The sequence below is a fragment of the Apteryx rowi genome, unplaced genomic scaffold, assembly GCF_003343035.1.
Source record: "Apteryx rowi isolate R43461 unplaced genomic scaffold, aptRow1 scaffold_346, whole genome shotgun sequence".
In the NCBI taxonomy this organism is placed as follows: Eukaryota; Metazoa; Chordata; class Aves; order Apterygiformes; family Apterygidae; genus Apteryx; species Apteryx rowi.
The window spans coordinates 722,211-743,953 of record NW_020449930.1 but is presented as its reverse complement, the minus strand read 5'-3'; the positions used below and the strand labels follow the sequence as shown (position 1 = coordinate 743,953).

At 38.1% G+C, this 21,743-nt stretch overlaps 1 protein-coding gene across 2 annotated transcripts in view; it reads right to left on the bottom strand.

Moving 5' to 3' along the window:
- The window catches only part of SLC25A13 (solute carrier family 25 member 13), a 101,768-nt gene that overhangs the window by 65,162 nt on the left and 14,863 nt on the right, over positions 1-21,743 (bottom strand). Inside the window, exons 1-4 of one of the 2 annotated variants that reach the window (XM_026072658.1) lie at positions 16,223-16,246; positions 14,149-14,202; positions 9,910-10,052; positions 2,998-3,113 (exon numbers count right to left, since the gene is read on the bottom strand). In XM_026072658.1, coding sequence (XP_025928443.1) covers positions 2,998-3,113; positions 9,910-10,052; positions 14,149-14,202; positions 16,223-16,231 — 322 coding nt within the window. In that variant the 5' untranslated portion in view covers positions 16,232-16,246. Of the gene's footprint in view, positions 1-2,997; positions 3,114-9,909; positions 10,053-14,148; positions 14,203-16,222; positions 16,247-21,743 lie in introns of those variants that run through there. The other variant, XM_026072659.1, reaches the window with a different exon arrangement.

The following is a 21,743-nucleotide window of genomic DNA, read 5'->3' as shown; positions in this document are numbered from 1 at the left end:
TACAACAAAAAAGCAACTCTGCTAAGTCTCTTAAACCCCTGGACTTACATTATCAGCTTTTATGTGCCTGTCAACACTCAACAGTAAGAAGCAATGGTTTGCTCTGCCTTGAATTTAAAAGCCAGCTAAACTTCCTCCCACTTTCCTGCTGAGAGCTTTAACTCCTTGCAGGCTGTCAAAGCCTTGACACTTCAGCAGCAGATAAATCTACAAYGTGATGCAACGCCCAGGTGCAGTCTCCGCAAGCCGCTGGCCACTCGTTTACTACTGACCATTTCATTCACTTCTAGAAGTGATAAACTAGAAATACCTCCCCCCTCCCCGCCAAGACACACACTGCTTGCAGATCAGCTCTTTTGCTTTTAAATAGATGCTAGCTCTGCCAATATACTATGTACAGCTAACCTGTAACTTAAAAAGAACTGAAACATTTAAGATTGCAGAGATGTCTGCATATGGCTAAAATGCAAAGGAATTTCCAACCCAGAAGCTAAAGTAAGAGTGTTGCATTCTTCTCTTCAAAAATGCTAAGTATTAAATACTAAAACTTCTCTAACCCAGAACATTTCCCTAAATATCCACAGCCTGGATACAGCATCCAGTATAAAAGCTCATTGGCACAAAACCCATTATTAATTTTTACAAAGGTACCAAGCTAAGTGCACCTGTGGAAGAATATGAATTAGATGATTTACTTAGTAGAAAATAGTAAGTTAACAACTGGGAAGCCCTATATTCCATTCAGTATAAGCTACAATATTTACACCATTATCTCAGTGTACAAAAAACAATGACTCCAAAGATAAATCATACTGTATTCTTACAACAATAAAATCAGATACAGACTTATAAGGGGATCCTTGAGATACTACACTTAACAGCCGTATAGTGAAAAATGATCCTTTCCCTTTTTTTGTTCCTTTCACATTGTAATTTCACAGTATATGAAACCCCTATTTAAGCCTCCTAACCTTGATAAGGACTTGATCCCACTCTCATTCAAGTCAAAGGAAAAAGATCTCATAATTTACTTTAAAGATGCATGATTGAGGCACTGAGTGGCAAAGTTACAGGACAGTACTGTAATAATTAATTTATAAAAATAACAGCTATTTTCTCATAGTAGAAAAAAACATTTTTTATGATAGAAATAGAAACTAGTTTTATCTAAAGGTCAGCCATTTTTGCTGAGAATGCATGACATCCAGACAGCTCTCGCATCCTTCCCACTCCAAGCCTTTTCTCAGGTGGTAGACCCAAACTATTTTGCAGAAGTTACAAATGCATTTACGAGTTCAAAGGAGGAGAAGAGAAATTAAAAAAAAAAAAAAAAAAGGTTCTGCCAACCTTGGCATGCTTCCTCTTTCAAATACCTTAAATACAGCCTGGCACAGTTTCTCTCATCACCAAAAGGACATCAATGGGCTTCAAATGCCACACCAATCCTTTGACTCATGCACTATGTCAAACCCCGAGGGAAGCATTTGCCAGCAGCAAAACTATTAACAAGAATGCCAAGAGTTAAAAAGTTAAGTCGCACTGATTCAGCATTTAGATCAAACAGCCAGAATTCTTCCTGGATTATTAAGGAGTGCTGCAAGCAAGCGGGGGCTCTGATGCAGACAAGAGCTTGCAGATCACAAGCATGCCAGGAGCCCTGCTTTGCCTGCGCTGGAACAAACCCACTGCAAAACATGGGCGCCCTCCTGATGCGAAAGCATGCCATCTCTCGTTGTCTCTCTGTCCATACACATGCACAAGTCTGCTGGGCACAAAGTACTTCCTTCATCAAGGTTATGATCAACAGAACTTTTTCCATTTTCAAATCTTTTAACATCCATAGTAATTTTTTAAAAGCTGTTCTAACAAGTAATATTGTGCACAAAAATGTATCTTATACAAACCCGGGCAACCAAAATACTGAAAAAACAAAAACACACACACAAGAAGAGACAGCAAGTCTTCTCACTAGCCGCAACTTCAAATGCGGAGCTGGAAGAAGGAATTAAATGTTTCAAGCAATAATAACAGGAGATCTTTTCAGTTTAAATGGGAAGAGAAGGGCTTTTTAACTACGCATAAAGTATGGGTAGGGAATACTAGCAACAGACAAAGGACATGCGAACCATACATTCAGAAAAGACAAAGAATCACTGTCATCCAACTTTCCTTTTATTTAAAACAGTTTAACAACCAATTAATAAAACCAGAGACACATAGATAACCACATTCAAATACAACAGATTAGAAATAGCAATTTTATTTGGTCTAGGTACTTAGGATTACACCCCCACACACGCACACATACACATTTTTTGAAATGCAGTCAGAAGTTATTCAAAACTGCTAATTTGTGAATTGTTCTTCCAGACAGAATGATCCATGTCCTTAGGCAGCTGGCAAATAGTCCTACAGATAAGCTGTCTCTGTGGTGTCTAGAAATAAACAGTCCCCATAACCATGTTTTAAATTGGTCTGAGTATTCTTATGACGTCCTCAACACAATTGCCACACCTCCGAAACACAGACAAATTTTCAGCAGGTCAATAATGGATTTATTACTGAAGAAAAATCTCACAGAAGAAAGTTCTAAGCCTTAAAAGGAAACCAGCTTGAAATCTAGCCAATTTAAACAAAAAATAATTCAAGGTAATTTCAGACTCCACATTTGCCCAAGTCCTCTGGCAATTTTTTTGCGGTTTTACAATCATTTCCTATAGGCATCTCTCACTGCTGTTCTGAAAACCTGCACAAGCACATTGGGGAAAAGGAAAGGAAAGTAACGAGCTCTAGAGAAAACCATGAAAATGACTGTGAGCTTGACTTCATATTGTACACAAAGTAAACGATTAAAAAAAATTAAATGAGAAAGTTCCTTGGCACAAGTGTAATTCCATTACAAATCACTGTTTCCTATGGTAACAGAAGGTAAAAATCAGGTTTGGCCTAAGCATGAATTTTTAAATTAACAGCGTACATTTATAAACTCAGTCTTACCAAAAGTAACTTCTCCTTTGCCAGTCTTGTCAAACAGCTGAAAGGCCACTATGAACAATGCATCTGGAGCACACAGGACTGATTCAAATGCCACAAATTCTTGAAAGGATATCAGCCTAAAGGAGGAAGGAAAAAGCAAGAGCTATGAAACCACTTGCTTGTGGAAAATTAAATACAGTATAACATAGCTTATGCAAAAGAAATAAGACCTCAACCAAACTGTGTATGAAATGTTATCAGTAGGGATTATAATTTACCCTAAAATGCCTTATCATGGACAATGCCCCAGCACTGTCAGTAGGCCTTTACACTGCTAGGTGGAAAGGACTTTGGAGAACAAGGACCTGTTCTCCTTAGCAAGTCACAACACAACAAAGTAAGCAAAGCACTCAGTGTGGCTATTCATCTCAACGATAATGCCTAACTGAACTGCCCTCTGGGTGAGCCTACCTCCCTTCACTGGCAAGGGAGAGGGCCAATAAAGATATGAATAACATCCCTTGAGACTTAACACTTTTGGAAAGCAAATCCATTTAAGACCTACATGCTGCCACTCATTTCAGAAGGAACCGATCAGAATATGGCGTCAGTTTGTTAGGAACTTGTTAGTCATCCTTTGAAGCCCTCGAGTACTGCATGTTGAGTCACAATTTTTCTAGCAGTAGTGTGCTTGTTCTTCCTCAGCCCAAGAGCACTTTATTCAAATTCATCATTACAGCCAGGTTCCCAAAATGCAAGTGCATTAGCAGAGCACAGATGAAAGCAGAGGTGCCTTTCCTTAAGTTAGTTAGTAAACAGCAATACATAATTAGACAACTTGGCATTGTTTGCAGCGGTAGATTTGATAGAGCAAAGATCTTGAGCAGTTCTAATTTCTCCAGGTCACACCCAAGGGTTTGAATGGAGACCAGACTCTCTTTCTTAAGAAGGCAAAGAGTTGTGGGCTAACCATTCTTCTCTTTCTCTACTTCTTAAATGACTAGGTTGTACAGTTTAAAACTATCTTCAAATGTGTGGCTGCAGGGCCTGCTGGCAGTCTGGGAGGTTTAAGATTGCCCTCTCCCTAGGCTGTTTTATGTCAGAGAAGCCCACATACAGCTTTTATGGTTTCACATGGCAGTAACTGGGGAATGAAGATTTGATTTTGAGTCACACAAAATTCAGTGTAACAAGTGCTAAGAAACACACACAAAAGAACACATTTTTTATTAGAAACTAACTATACCTCTAGGACTTCTACTCAGAATGACCCTGTGGCCAGTTCAATGAAAACTTCCACTCAGTACACAGTAACAGTGAAGAAGGAAGAGTCTGAATAAGTTAGAAAAGACAATCATTCCATCAACTTAGGACGGCCCTTTACCTTGAGTAATATAGCAATTTCTAGTCACCCTATCTTAAGGGAGTTTTAAGTCACCCAGAAATGTGCTAGAAGTCAGCAGTCAAACATCCAGAAGGTAACATAAGCTGCTTTCTGAGAAGAACATGAAAATATAAGAAGATGAACAAAAGGAGAATATCAAAAAATAAGCATTGTGTAGAAAAGACCAAAAAAGTTGTCCTACATTACCTCCCTCAAGATATACATACTAAAAGTGAAAGGAAGCACATTTAGAGTTAAAAATATTCTAACAAATAATTAGCTTTGGGAACTTACCACCATGGTATATTAGGCAGTGAGAGAAATAAATAAAAAGAAATCTCCCAAGGTATTTTTAATATTAAAACTCACAATCGATGATGCCAGTAAACATATAAGCATCACTTCAGCTTTATTGGCAAAAAAGCCAATGACTTGCTACATAAGCACACACTATCACATGGGCAGTCCGTTATGCCGTTTATTATAAATTCCTTGGGAGCGCCAGGTACTGCCCACTGTTATACACTGAGGAAACTGATACTTAGTCTTTAAATGGAAAAAAACCTCCAATCTCTCCTAAGCCAAAATTAATTAAAAAAGAAAAAAGGCAACATTTCCTTCAAATTTAGATCAATACATCACAATATATTTAGTTCACATTTTTAGTTCTAGACAGTCCTGTTCTAGAGTCTTGTTGCATGCTATCTATTTTGTTCTTTCTGTCCGGGCTTTGTAAACTTTGGGGCAGGAGTGTTCGGTGGTTTGTGTCTGTTTAATGTACATGTTGTCAGGTATGTAACAAATAATTATGTATAATAATGAGTTATTATAACCTGTAAGTCATAGAGTGACAATAAATGAGAGTAAACGTAAAACTATCTGCCAACAGTTTTTATAAAGCATCTTTTTACATGAAAAAACAACTATTATGTATCCTTACTAACATACCCCAACACATACAGCGATCCCAATACAGAAGAGGATTTAGCACCTATGCTAGCAGAATCCCAACATCAGGCTAGGAGCAACTCGGTGTTGTTAGACCTGGATTTGATTAAATTCCATGCACTAACACTGCTACAAGATTTTATACTAGTGGAAGCATTCTTTGTCACTACTTGCAAGTAATAAACCCCCCTAATAAGTCAGAGACAGATGATTAAAATAACCCATGTCCATTTTTAAAAACAATTATTCATAGTTCTAGGAAGATTAAAAGTGTACAAATTGTGTGGTTCCAGCCAGACTATGAAAGAAGAGGCATTAATATTGGCTGTACCAGCTGAATTCAAATTAACCCAGTTTTTACATGTTAATTAAACCAGCTATTTTCTTCTTATTGTATTTTTGCTCCCTAAGTAGACTAGCCTGCTAGTGATTCCCAACAGATCTATTCTAACAACAATGACGTATTCATTTACTTCTATTATGACCATACAATACAGTAACTGAGCAGTAATTTTTCATAGTCAATTACACGTGTGATTCTTAATGCTTAAAGATGCTGAAATAATGTGTACTACATAGCCATATGCTCACTTCTCTATACTGCACAAGGGTAGTTGCCTGGGTAACACATTTTCTCTCTGGTTTAGCATCAGCCTTTTGGGTTTAGCATAATCCTTCACTGAATATCATTAGGTGTCATTAAACAGCACATATTAACACGGACTTCAATATACTACTTAAGAGTTATTTTATCTACTTAAATAAGTGCTCATTTATATTACAAAAGCAGAGAAAAGCCTAGTAATTTTAAACAGTGCAAAGAGAGAGATGAAATGTTTACAAAATCATACATCAGTCTTAAAGATATCCTACCCAACCGGTCAAAATCTTCCTTCACCTTCACGTCCGCATTAACCGTGGCAACACTGCACAGTTAACTCAGGAACATTGAAATCCTGATATTTTCAGAATATCCACACACAAGAGCTACAAGCCAAATGCAACAACTGGGTACAGTGCAGCTAGATCACTATTTACAACCTCTTCTTCCTTCCTCCATGCTTTTTCTTTCAGTGCTCATGCCCAAAGGTATCTGGGCACCACACAGATGTAATGCTTTTCCGCCAGAGAAAGTCCAAATGTAGCCATACAAAGGAAAAAAGCCCTTACGCACTGTAATAATACATACAAATGCAATGATGAAGAGGTTTCTTCAGAAATCAATGCATATGTTTTTACTGTATCAGCAATTTAAACATGATAACATAATGGAACACAAATTGAAGCTACATCTTTTATTTTATGCTGCAACCTAGGTAAACTAGTGTAAATTGGTGCATTAGGGGATAAATTTATATCCAATAATAATGGAAAATGCTGGCATTTCCAAGTGTTATTTTTGAATAGTTTGTCCTTTCTAAAAATAAAGCATACAGTATTTCTTGGTAAAGTGTTAGTTACTACAGTCCAAACAGAGATGTATAGTAAATACTTATTCTGTTAGGTGTTTAAAAAGTACAAAAAAAGACAAAAACATTATGTTACAGGAGGCAGGATGGGAAATGCCTGGACTGCTGCTGATATGCCTTAATACAGCCACCGTGTTGTTGGAAGAGTTTCTGATCCAGCTGAAGCCAGATGAAGCATTTTTTCAACTGAAGCCAGCAATGGGAAACTTAAGGCCAGAAATTAGGCAAGGCTCATAAGTCTGTTTCATAGAACCTACAGCCATATGAGATAGATGGATATAGATACTGATTTTTTTTTCCCCCCAATCTACTTTACTTCTGGCCCAGTAGGTTGAAAGACTTCTCTGGCCATCAGCAAGAAAAGGGTTTTCTTAAAGGAAACCTTAAAAAGATGCCTCAGAAAGAGGACAGAAGAAAAAATCTACCTCCAAAGATCTCTATGCCCAGTCTTAAGACAGAGATAAAACTTGTTCCCATGGCAACAGATATTCACTGGACACCAGAGTCTCCCTTTAAGAGGTCACAGCAACAGTAGCTTCTGTAGCTACCCTCAAATCCCTAACTCCTGGCAACACAAAAACTGTGCTGGAGTGACGAGGCAAGAGATTCTGCCTACAGCAACCATAGTGATAGTCCATGCAAAAAACCACCGTTCTTCGCTTGCACCCTCCTCTTTCCAGTTTAGGTCTCTGAGAAAAAACATGCAAGAAGAGAATTGCCAGTGTTGTGCCTATTTCATCTGCCTGGTCCACTCTGCATTGCCAATTGCCACAGAATTTACAGATTCTGTTAACTGCTGGCAATTTGCTTAGAAACCCCATCTGAACAAGAGAGAAAACGTAGCATGAAGTTCATTTCCATGCACGTGGTTCACACTAAGGACTTCTGCAACTCAGGGGTAAGCAACTCGCTACCAGTCAGTTTGTTCTGCTAAAGAATGAGGAGCTCTTTTGCTGTCTTGCTTCTTCCTACCTGTGTGACTTACAGATTTCAGTATCCCCCACTGGCTATACTCGGTATCTGTACATAACTTCTCACTGAAATCAAAAGAAATTAAAGTGTTTAAAGAAGTGCTGAGGACAACCTTTGTGCTTCTGGGTTCAGATTTTTTTTGGTGAAGAGTGGTCACACTCACTGATCGTAATGAACAGATGCTTCTTTAAAAAGGAGCAGGGACCTGAGACAGTGAATAAATGCTCTAGAAATAAGGCTGCGGCATTTTCAGAACCCCACTGCTTTAAGCCATTAACACTGTAACAAAATTAACTTGTCATTGCCCTTGCAAGCTATCTTCTTTTTTATACTAGAAATAAAGCTGAATTATCAAACAGGCTCTCATGATGGTAAAGCTTCTCTAAACATTCATCAGCCAATTAAAAATGAACACTAACAAAAACACTTCTGTATTTCATTTTGAAACTAGGGGTTCTGAACTAAAAGACTGCCAAGGTGGAGAGAATTCAATAGAAGGCCAAAAGGTCCCATTGCCATTCTGAGCAGATCTCATTCCAGGGACCAAAAAAGGCTGGTCCACATAGCCAGTTCAAGAAGAATTACTTTATGCATCACCAAAAAAACAAAAAAGAACACCCCCCCCAAAAAAGCTACAATGCCAGATTGGAGAGGAAAGCTAATTACTTTCGGAACTTTCTCCATTCATTCACATAAGAGTACACCAGCTAAATCAGAAGAAAGCCTGAGTATCAGGAGAGACTCTCCAAAGACACATTAGAAACATGGAGTCCCCAGTTACTGCACACTGAGGACTGCAGAAACAGACCTTACTCATGGCAAAAAGTTGCAATTAGAAGCCTCAATATTACCCTGCAAAACTTGCAAAACTCCTGCAAGATCACACCAACTTATGAAATCCCAAACTTGTCAGTAAGTTCACATAGACTACAGTTTTACATTTTGCTCTTTCTGACACCAGCCTCTACTTGTGAGGGAGATCCAAATCACAAGGTATGGATTATACTCACAATCTTCTTACTACAAAATGGATTTGAAGCCATGTAATGTAGAAAATGAAGTTTTTACAGGCACCAAACCAAGGGAAGAGTGGTCGAAATCTGAGAAAGATTTAGCATTTTCAAATGTCATCTGAAGCCACTACTTTCTTGCTACATTATGCCAATGTTACCAACGTAACTTTTTACAGGACTCTTTTACTAGGGATAACAAACATCACATTAACTTGTCTGCAAGGTTTAAGGTGCTCACCTGCCAGATATGTGAGGTCAGCTGAGCAGAAAAGAGGGCAAGAAACCATCACAAAAGTTCAGTTATATATGCGTCTGGTCGCTAGGAAGCCTGCATTCTCTAGTCATGCTTTATTTATCTCACATTTTACTCTGTGCAACTGCTGATATGAGTCATGCCTGAAGTTTTCTGGTTTCTAAAAATGCCACAACTACAGACTTTAAGTCCATAGCTAATTATTCTAAAGTTTCTCTAAAGATACTTTAAAGGCAGGGTTCAAAAAATGCATTCATATGGGTGAAGAGACAGCTTGCCTGGGCAAGTACCAAAAGCAAAAGCTAGGATTTCATTAAAGAAGGGGGGAGGAAGGTGGAGGGGCAGCTAATCTTGCCTATTGGCAAAGTCAGCCTTTCAAATGCAAACCATGTGCAACCAACAACACTCTGTCTTCCCAACCCTGCAAAGTGGCTCCCTAAATACCTTAGTTGCTCCTCCTCCCTCTTGAGGAAAAACAGTGGCAAAAACTTAACAGTACTATGGCAAAACAAAGTAAACAGAGGCACTTTTTTCTATGATCTCTTACATCATCCTAACCTATTTTAAATTGCTATCTGTACATGTGTCTGTGACAAACATATCAAGTAAACAGGGACAGAAAGACGCATGAAGGGAAAGGAAAGCAGGAGTTAGCAGAGCCAGCCAACAAACATGAAAGGTTCAATGGATTAAAAATATATAGTGGACAGAAAAGAGCTTTCTCAGCTACATACCACAAAACACTGTTATTACTCATTCCACTTAAAAGATACTGAATTCCTTTATGTATTGTCGGGAAGGGGGGGGGGAACAACTCTTGAGGACCTACACTGTTTTGAAAAGAAGAGTTTTATATTTTCTACATGAACAAAAATGAAAAAAATTAACACTTACCCATCTTTCGTCTGATCAACCACACCTGCAAGGAGCTGTACAGTGCTCGCATTAGGCAAGCCATCTCCAGTTATCTTCAGGTACCGTGTGACAAAGTCATTTGGAGACATGAAAAATTCTCCATTCTTCTCCACACTTGCATACTGTTAAATAAATAAAATATTTAGTGCCTCAGATTCATCCTTCTCCAGGCTACCCACTGTTTCCAATCAGGACCAGACTTACAGTACAGCAGTAAGACAGTTCCTGCTCTGAAGAACCTATAATCTACTTTGAATCAGGACTGAGTCTGTGGGAAGTAATGGAACAGCTGAAGGCTTGGCTTCCCAGCCAAAAGAGCTACAGATTTATGACTATTTGTTCATCATGTCAACAATTTCTCCATATTTAGACTAGAAATAGTTAATACTCCAGTATGGAATGTTTTTTCAAAGGAGAACACTAAGCATGCACACATTTGCAAACAGGTATACGACATTTTAGGACCACTGAAAACTATAACAAGTAGGAGATACACTAGCATATTTTATTTAGCTAAAACAACACCTTTGTGTAGCCAGTGTATTTCAGCACAAAAAGGTGCGTTTGCACCTGAGAAATGACTTTGCTGTGCTAGCGGAGTAAATTATCCCACAAGACTGTCCACCTGAGGGTGCTCTTTTGGAGTAACTGCACAACAGCAAATTCAGCCATAGCTAGTCCCTAAGTAAAGAAGAACCTACAGATTTTCTTCCTTGGTTAAAATGCTGGAACAAGACCAGAGAGTAGTGATTTCCAGAAAAAAAAAAAGTGAGAGGAAGCAAGAACATGGACAAGGCAATTTAGCACATCTGAAAACAAGAAGAGTGATTTGAGATCTTACCAAACACCTCTGGTATTCACCACTCCTTCTTTATGCCAGAGTTACTATTTTGCATATCACTCCAAAACCAGAACTCAACATACCCAAACCTATTTGCTCCATGGGAAGCCACCAGCAACAAGTTTCATGCTCCTTTTTTTGATATTAAAAATATTTTGAAAATAATACATAAACAAAATTGCCTTTGTTACCGCTTTTATCCTGATTCTTCAGTCATCCCTCAAACTTAAAAGCCCTAATTTTCTATAGAAAGGTAAGCTTGAAATCAACTCTAAAAATGTTTTTTTGGGGGGAGGAGGGTGGGAGGGAGAGATGATGAAGACAATAGTTAAGAGAACAAGAATCCTAAGCAATATTTACAGCACCATGCGTTAGCTTTATGTGAAACAGGTCTGCCTCGGGATAACAAACATGCATTGAGAACAAGAAAGCAACTTGCTAATTTCTTTGATTTTTTTTTTTTCAAGACGAGATGATAAAACATTCCTGCAGCTCCCCATAGAGCATTATCCACACTGAAGTAATAAATAAATTAGATGCCTGTTGAAGAACACCACAAAATAGCAAAGACGTGTTTTGTTTTACATTGCTATGCCTCTGCTAAGGGAAAAAAAGCTGCCAATTTTCATTTCATAGAGTCATACTGGTGGCTGCAGAGTACCGTTATACCTGCTGTAGGCATATAATTCTCAGAAGGATGCCAAAGTGTAACAGTAAGTAGATTATTTTCTTCTAGTGCTATATAAATACAGTCTTCAGGTATAGCAATATCTTCAAGGAACGAGGCTTCAGAGAAGCAAGCCCAAACAAAACATAACTTGCTTTGGCATCTATATATTGGTTAGCATTTAAGGATTCAAGTTTCAATAGACACTGTTCGTAAAGCAAGCTTTCTAGCTGATACACTGCAAAGAATTTTAAATTGTATACTTTTATAAGAACGAGCAGATCAATTCATTTCAGTGTAATCATTTGCAGGGAGACAGAATCTTTCAGAATCTCAGCCTCAAAAACTTTTAACACAGCCGCTATTGAGAAACAAATCAAATAAGTCAGACAGTCTATGCTTCTATATTTCATTTTTTTCTTCCAGGCTAACCCCCTGCTAGGGCACTCAATAACAGAAAACGGCACAAGGTTTCAGTGTCCCCCTGTTTCTTGTCATTGTGATTTACTCAAGTGTATTTGAAATCCAATCACGTACACTATACTACATATAGAAAATGACCTTGGAGAATGTCAGCTTGATCACTTTGACTAAAATTTAATCTCTTAGGGGTTATGGTAGAAGACTTAGAAAAAGTAGAGTTACTCTTAGAAATTATCATAACAAAAAGAGAAAAACATCAATTCTATTGGTTTTGGAAAAGAGACATTAAAAAAATATGGTTCTTTACAATCGTATTTTTCCCCACTTTGGCAATTATACCCACAGAGAATTTGATATTATACAATAGTACTTAATGACTTTTTGGTAACTTATTTCCATACATTTTAAATAGCCAAATATTAACCAGTTCAACCCCATTTTAAATAAGATTTGCAAACATTTTATCGTGGTTTTGATGTACCAAAAATTCTGAAAGTTGACTGTAATGAACTGTATTTAAACTGATGGCCTCATATTTATTTCTACACAGTGAACATCATTCCTACTTGGAAATGGTATTTTTTAACTCTTAATTGAGTTTAAAAAATGGCTGTCAAGCTATTTTACAAAAAGAAGATTCCACAATCTGCAGAAACAACTGTCTTGGCCTCACCACTTAAAATCATCTGAAGCAGTTTACAGTTTAATTAACACTCTGGCCACAGCTTGCTTGTATTGCACAAAACAACATGCCATAGTCATGCATCCTCTGTCCTTTCTCAGTGAGTGGCATAGCAATTTCTGTATTACACTGAACAAAATGTTGAGATCATATTTCCTCTTCCAATTATCAAGACCCCTTCTTTTCAATGGTGGGGGTAGCAGAAAAGGCAAGAAAAAGGGGCAGGACGCAGTATGTAGTGAGGTCAGCTCTGACCCATCCAATTCACAGCAGCTGAAAGCTAAGGGAGTTAAAATCTTCAGAAACACAGGCAGGCATGAAAAACGTTTCACAGTATTCTCAACAAACCAACCAATCCACCCACAACAACTGAACTTCTCATTCTCCAGAAGGGACCAGACTTCTCCTTAATGTGTTCATCTCCTTCCTCAATGCTGCCATCTTCTCCCCCAGTCAGCAGTCTGCTCCCCATCTGCCTTCTCTGCTGCCTTTGTCTTGTTCTTCAAAAATTTTCCTATGAAAATCTCATTCTTTTTCAAGGGACTTTCTCCTCTCCTGACAGATATCAGTTCCAGGATTTAATAAGTTAAATCTTAATTTTCCCAACTGAAAATTCAATTTCAGAGGTATAAATATGAACAGTATATGATAAAACTATAAATACAGACATATTCATAGTGGCACCTACATAGTATATGATAAAACTATAAAAAGACATATTCATAGTGGCACCTATATATATCGTTAATAAAAGACCATAAAGGCCAATGGAAAAACAATGCTCACAGAGACTGGGGCATTGCATTGGAGAGACAGAATGTGGAAGATGGAACTTAAAAAGGTATTAGCTATCTCAGCCACTCAACCGCTTCATAAAAATAATTCAGATTCAAGAGGTCACCGTAGCACCTACCTCACTTACATATATTCTCCAGCCTCATCAATTTCTGTACGCTTTTTCTATTCCAAATTTCTACACTACTACAGACATTGTACTAATAGAGCTTAGAAAGATTAGGAATATTACTTACATTTAGGAAATGGATCACCATATTCCAGCAAAACACTACAGTACGCTTATCTTCATGTATGCAAGCAAGCACAAGAGTCATTCATTGTTTACAACAGTACTTCTACAGCAGGACAACACAGAGGATTGTGAAACTAAAACATGGCCACCATTTCACATGGTGATCTTCTCAACACTTCTACGGAGCTAGAAAACCACAGATAACACTGATGGCAGGAAGGAAGCAAGGATGGGAGAAGGAAGCTTACCAAATGGTCTAACAGCAAGGTGTCTACACTAACATTTTACCATGTGTAGGAACAATATTGAAACTCCCACCCCATTCTCTGAACAATGCACTTTTTTTTCTAAGATAGTAATACTTCTTCTGAGTCAATACAATAATCACTCAGGAATGTATCTGACTTCTTGGTGAGCATTGTTCAATTCTGATAGTGGTATTTAAGTCTAACATGGTAATAATACAGTGAATGATTAAGGGTTGGAAAAACTATCACAAGTTGTATGCTGCAATAAAGGAGCAAAAGATATGAAAAATTTAAGCTGAAAAAGTGAAATATTTACTTTATACATACCTTCAAAAATATTGTTTTCAACTCAGCTGGATCAGCTCTCTTGGTTAGAGCCACCTACAAGTAAATACAATTACATTAACATGCATAATTTATACAAAAGATGTCAAAGTGTCATTTAAAAGAAGAACTCAAACAACAGAATGAATGATGAAAATAAACGTTCGCCTTAGATAAATTAGGTACTGCTTTAGCTGGTCATGTTTACTTTACTGATTTTACATTTACACTGTTAGTCAACATTTTTGTTACAACTGCTTCCCTTATGCAAACCACAATTCTTAAACAAGCACACATTAACAAGTCATGTAAGTATTCAACTATCAAATTCTTTCAACATACCTCTCTGCTTGGATTCAACATTACACCATCTTTATCATATAGATTTTTCTGCTTTTAGCATCTTTCACCTAAGGATTTCAGAGTACCATATGCACCCCTCAACTGACAGGTGGCAAAAATAAAACGCTCAGATTTACCAAGTTGTCCTAGAAAGCAACTCAGTAAGAAACTGAATTCCAATATAATTATTTGGTTTACCGGTACTTCTACCTCCTACTTCCATCACTGTAAATTATTTAAACTTACAGTGTAGACTTTTTTGATACTCCCAAAGCACAGTATCTAGACTTTTCCGCAGATCAGACAACTAGCCAGTGACAGCTAAAATCTAAGTTTAATTAATCACCACAAATTCAAAATGACTAAACAGAAAACTCTTTCTAAAACACTGGATTAAAAAATATTCTATATCCACTATGGAATAAGCTCTGTCATCCTTCTCCTCCGTGACATACCGTGCCATCCATTTGCTGCTTCTGGCAATGAGCAGATTCATCCCCTTCGTTTGTGCCTGCTTTAATTTCCCACTCCTCTTTCAAAATACTTTGATAAAAATCTTACCTGTTGCCATAATAACCATCATCTGATAGTCAGTTCAGCACACTAACCTATTTTGAAACCCCTCAAATTACTTTGTAAGCATACTTGGGTTTTTCCGAAAAACAAACAAACACCCAAACTTGTGAAAACACACTTCTGTAATGGGGAAAAACAGACAAAGGGCAAGACCTAAAATCTTATCCTCATCTCAAGATTAAACATCAGAAACTTTATCAGGATTATACGACTACCTTCTTTCTTACCTCTCCAGAGCAATGGTAAACTGTAACAGTGAATGTACCACCTAGACTGTAAATGCGATTCTAGTAGCACACTAGACTACTGCAGAAAATGGTAGTGGGGGGGGGGGGGGCGGTCTGTACAACAGCATTATATCCTCACTCATACATTCAGTTAAGAATCATCAGTAAATTTTTCCTCACCTTAAATGGGTCATTTAAAAATAAAATAAAAACCTGAGAATATTTTATGAGAAGTGTATGAAAAGGGCTTCTTATAATAAAATTTTAGAGTTACTCTAAAAGAAAAAAAAACACAGATCTGCAGGTATGTTATGCTAGGCCTCAACGGACAAGAGTCCACAGCTGGAGTCCCAATTCTGTGCTTGCACAGAAATCCGTGTGGAGGCAGTTGCAAAAATCAAAGCGTAATTGTGAGGCTGGGAATCTAAAAACGTGTATTTTCTAAAGTACACGCTGCCCTAAATGTAATCATCGTGTAGTAAGCAGAGATTTATTTTAGCTCCCTCTGCAAGACTCTGGCACTCTAGAGCAATCAGGAACTTTGTGAGGAGAAAAAAGAGAAACAAACCAACTTTCCTATACTGCTGCAACAAGTACACGTACACTAAACACATTTCAAATATCTATATCCATTAAAAATCCAAACAGTATCATATTTCATCTGTCATTAAGTTTAAATTTTACACTGTTCTAGAAATCTAAGCATAAAGAAACTGAGGCTGAAAAGAACAAAGGCAAATAGCACAGGTTGATATTCATACTTCAGCCTCTATTGCTTTAGTTTCACTGAAATTAGCAGTTTTGGGAAACCTGGCACAATCATGCTCAAGCCCATCTGCCATTTTTCTGCCTTCTTTGGATTATGTTTTGTCACAGCAAGTTTCTTTCCAACCATACTGAAAGACAGGCTGAAGTTGGTCAGGTCAGTATACCAGGGGCATTGCAGACCTGCAAGCCAAGCACTAGTCGCAGACCATGGCTTCCTTCATTTCATGCAGTCTATGGCCACATTTTTCCATATCCTGGGGAACAGGAGAGGAAAGGGATGACTAGCACTGGATAACAGGTCCATTAAGGTATAACCCATCAACCTCCATTTGAAAGATCTATTAGATCCCAAGCAAGGAAAAGATCCTCTATCATATTGTGTTACAGCTTCAGAAGGACTGATGCAAATACAGCCATATCAGTGCTAAGAAGAGAAATATTTAATTTAATTTTTCATCCATTCCCAGCTGTGGACAAGGCTCAAGCTGCACACAGAGACATAACAAGAACTGTTCCTGCTGACAGATGTCACTAGCAGATTCCGCTTCTGGAATTGATCAAAATAATGCTTTCAGTACTATTCCGAAAATTGTTCCCAGTTATGTTAGCAGTTGAAAGTGGGCTAAGTAACCTGATGCCAGCAAGCACTACAAGCCAACAGGTAGCATGCCTGATGTAAATTGACCCACAGACACCATGTGCTTTTCCTTTGGTACACTCAGATCATGTTTACTGATATTCATATAAATGGTCTTAGGTGACATGGTTTGTTAATGGAAGAAGTTCCCCACTTTATTTTCTCTCCATAAAGACAAAAAACAATCTGAAATAAAACCAACTATGAGCTGGTAGGCATGACATCTCCGTAATCATGTGAGGAGGCATTTGATAAAGCAGATCTGAGAAGAATAATGTTTGTTATTGCCCTTTACAAAGAGAAGCTTTGTAACAGATGTTAACACTGAATAAAAACCAGTTATTTTTATTAAATAAGATTTAGTGAAGAAAGCTCTCCAGCACCCAACATTTGTTTTTTAAAACCAGAAGAGAACATGGAATATAGGCTTCAAGGAAGAAACTAAACTTGTAATAACGTCAGGACATACCGGAGAAAAGACTGGGATAACACACAGAAAACGTCAAAGGGGATTTTCATTCCTAGAGATAGATACTTTAAAGTTTTAGCCAACGTCAGCTATGTGTATTTGTGCTTTAGACTGCATATCAAGCCAGCACCATACATTTCAGGCAATATAAGCAGTGAATTAAAACCCTAATCCCTTCCATTAGCAAAGACATTCAGCAAAAGGGTGCAGAGGGTGCACAGAGAAAGGGAAAGCTCTTTCAGCGAGGGACAGAACAGGGGTTGATTTGCATGCTGGAGATGTTCTTATCTTTAGTATCCCCTGCACCTTGATCTTTATCTCAGTACATTTTCTCCAGCTGAGCTCTTTCCTCCTTGTTGACTGGTGCTCATTCAATTTACACTGATATGCATTTTCAGTCTCACTTCCACACTCAACAAGAAATGAAAACAAACCCTTCCCAGAAAAATGTAGCTGTATAACACAAAACAGAATCCACTGGGAATCAAAGAATATATTCGGTTTCCAATCAATTCTATTAATGTATTTGTCATGCATAACGCAGAAGGAAAAAAATTGTCAGATGTTATGTGACATCAAAAGATACAAGAGGACTAGTAAAGTAGTGTCTGTGTGCCACTCAGGAAAGAAGACAGAAGAGAATAAGCACTAGAGAGACAGGGCAGCAGGAAAATCAGAATTAATGCCAATACAGCATTAACCCAAATGGTAAATATAAAATGTCTGAATTTCCCACTGTTATGGTGAAGATCATTTTAGTAGCCACAATTTGGATGGAGTAGAAAGTGATGAGGACCCAAGAATATTTGGGCATTGTTACAATATTCCCGAAAGTTTATTGGGACAGCAGCAAGTCCTAAGAAAGACGAAGAGATAAACTTTTAAAATGCTGTTTCTTCCTCACAGCTTAACTTGAATACAGCTCAAGTGTGAAGAAGAAAGTTGATGGAGGAAAAGATGTCTCCTTCTATCTCATTGTCATTAAAATTCCTGGCTTCAAGCAGGCAACATGCTTGAGAACTGCCCTTCTCCAAGCACAGAATTGGGGTTCTGGCAGATCTGCCTCACTGTGGAGAGTTAGGGAGCTCCACCTATTTAATTTTCGGGAACATACCTAGAAGCACATACAAAGCAAAGATGCTTGAATCACAAGCTCTAGTACCTTCATGTTGAAATTAAAAGCATTTTTTAAAAGCTCTTCCATTCTTAAAAACTACCAAAGAACACAGCGTATTCTCCACCACTAAAAGACCTCAAGCCATGATTGAAACCTTATGTCTTCTAGAGGTATTCTTTAGTTTCATCACAAGTTATAAGTCTACCTGTAACACCCATATGCATGTTGCCCAGTTTATATAATAGGTCTGATTGGATGATCATAATGTTTGGCTACAAATATACATACCCATTCAAAATGTGTGACTCAAAAGGAGATCAAGCCAGGGTTTAACCTTGCATTTCTGTTTAAATGAGTGACTGAAGCATAGGAAGCCAGTTAAAATGCAGTTACAGCCCAGGTTTGAATTCACACCAGAAATCTATTAATACTGCATGAGTAAAATCACACTCAAGGTTGCCTTCTAATACAACTAATTTGCTTACATAGCTGGGAATTACCTTTCTTACATATTTACACTAATATTAATAATCGCAAGTTGCAAAGGTGGTCTGTATCAACATCTGTCCAGGGTACCATCTCCTATTTCAGCTGCCCAAACAGTCACTTTTAAATAGCATTTTTTAGTCATTTTAGCTTAGCATGCATCTAGTATTCTTACCTAAAAAAAGGCATTGTATTCTTCCTGCATTGTCAAAACCTAAGTAAAAGAACTTGATTGTGATCTGAAATGGTAAAGTGACCTAGACAGAACTCACCATTACTGGCAAGTTTACAAGCAAGACATAGACAAGCTCACTAAACAAGGAATTGGATGACTGAAAGGAAACTGCACAGAAGGCAGATCAAAAAGACACTCTCAACAGACCTCCTAAGATGTATGTTGTTCCTATGAAAATATAATCAGATGGCATTTCCTACTACCTACCCAAAGGCTGAGGGTAAGCACTATAAGAGAAGCTGAAAACTACTAAGCAGGCACTCATATTGCATTCAGCTTGAGCAGTAAGAACACAGTTTCCTCAATAATCAGCAGCCTTGAGATAAAAACATTAATTTTCTAAAATCAATTTTCATCCTCAGAGTTTAACATGTTGGGCTTACAATTGCATTTTGCAAAGGTGGAAGCCTACCAACTTAAGTAGCAGTTATTGCTTTCCTTTGGCTGAAAGGATATAAGGCTGTCTATCAAGCTTAGGAAAAAAAAACATTATTAACACTAATCAACAATGTCGTCTGGATTCTACAGGATGATTCAGTATGCAGAGCTACAGAATAAACACTACTGAAACTAGACAGCTGCGCTGAGCCTACCTGCACTGTGGCAAAGTAGAAGAAAACTTGCTAGCTGATGGAGACAGCAAATCTCAAGCAAAACTATTTTCATCTGTCCTCAATCTGTCAAAATTACAAATCTCTGGACAATTCCCAGTCCAGCTTCTGCTCCATGAGAAGTGGAAGCCTCGCTTCCCCCAAGTGCATCAAAGCTAACATCTACTTTATTGGGCAATTACATGCTAGCTTTGATCCTGCTTTCAAAGTCCCAAAGCAAATGTAGCTGACTTTTCATAAGATTGGAGATCAAGGAGATTTCCAAAAGCCATAGTATTTTTCCATGCAAACTAATCAGGAGACGAAAACATAGTTACACTGTCAATTACCTATGCACCGGAAAATGTTTGTGTCATCCTGCAAACACATTATTTTCCAATTTGTCCAATGCTTCCAAGTAGGTGCAGATACAAAGGTGAGGCAGTATAAGGAAAAATATTCCAAGAATATCAAAATAATGGGCTATGTAAGAAGACTTTTAGACTGTGTACGCCTACTATTTTCTTCCTTAAAGGCCTGGAAAACAGAAGGATCATAAAATACTAGTCCAATAGTAAGGTAAAAATAGCTAGGCATTGATCATTGCTCAGCAAAATTGTTTAACAAAAGGAAAAAGAATCATATTGCAATCAGTACTGTCCACTCCAAAAAATTAAGCATGTGTCAGGAAATGCACTAGGAACAAACTGGGCTGTAGTTGGTAGTCAGGCTCTGGACTAGAACAAGGATGCCACAACTGTTCACCAAAAAAAAAAAAAAAAAAAAAAAAAAAAAGTAAGCTTGCTTCCTACAACACAACATGAAGAACACGTAAGAAACAGAAATTGAAAACCAGCTCTTTGTGAAAAGCAGAAACAACCCTTTCACCTTTCATGTCACTATGAAAAAACAAACCTCCGCTCTCCAGTCAGTCTCCACCAAACTGTTATGAAGGACTACAACACCCTGACGAAATCAGACCATTTTCTTCCTCAAAGCAATATTCCCTATTCTCTCATAGCTCCTCTACAACACATTCTTACCCAGATGTTCTTCACCATTGTGATCCACAAGAACACAAAAGGATGACAGCTTCTGCTTTCTATTAGTGTTAGCGAGTTTGCTAAGGCCATTATGTACTGTTGACATATCCCAATGTATCTTAGCAAACTACAGCTCACCACTCACTGGAAGAAACACAATAATCATACATAGTATGTATTAGGGATTCTCCAATAAAAAGCAGTTAATTTACAAATAAACAGCTAATGAGAATGGTCAAATATGACTTTCATCAACCCACAGGTATTTTTCAAGAACACCCCCTTCTCTTGCTCACCAGATGGATGGGATGGATGCTAACTCTATTATAATTCTACTCTCCCTTTTGCTTCCTTACACCTTTCAGAAATGGAGACATAGCTAAGTATTATGAATGTCAGCTTGCTAAAACATGTTTGGTGGCATCCTCAGTCCAGTTTATAGACTCTCCCTTTGATTTTCTCAGGGCTTGTACAGTTACAATAGTACTATTGTATACCCAGTGCATCAGCCATGAACTCGAGACATCCTCTGCCTCATGTTCGTCTTCCAAAAGCAGTCACCCCAGTACTAGCAATACCATTTTCTGTAAGCTAAGGCTTACATCTATCAAGATAACAGTTTTCTCACTCAAAGAAGCAAAGGGTAGAAAACTTCAGTGTAACAGCAAGATCAAAAGTAGCTCCTGGAAGAAGCAGAACAATAGATACCAGTATCAGTCAAAAGTCATTAGGGAGAAGCGATGGAGTATTAGGGCAGCATAAATTTTATCTGACACCTGATGTTGTTAGCATAAAATGCATATTTGGAGCAGGGCTAATCAACAAGTGAGCCACAACTAGGACAGAAGGCCACATAACACCACGGTTCAAACAAGGGGGCACCTTCAGGAGGCATCTTACCACCATGCAGAGCACTAGTGAGGTCTAGGAGAGCTGTCCCAGGCTGCAACACACAAACTACCAACAAGCCTCTCCAAGGTCCCAATGCTCAACATTCCTGAAAACTCACTGGTCAATGAGGACAGTCAATCCTGGTTTCATCTGGCTCCTAGCTCCAGTCCCCAAATACCCAGGTGCTCACTGTGCCCCCAGTCTGGCACGAAGCAGC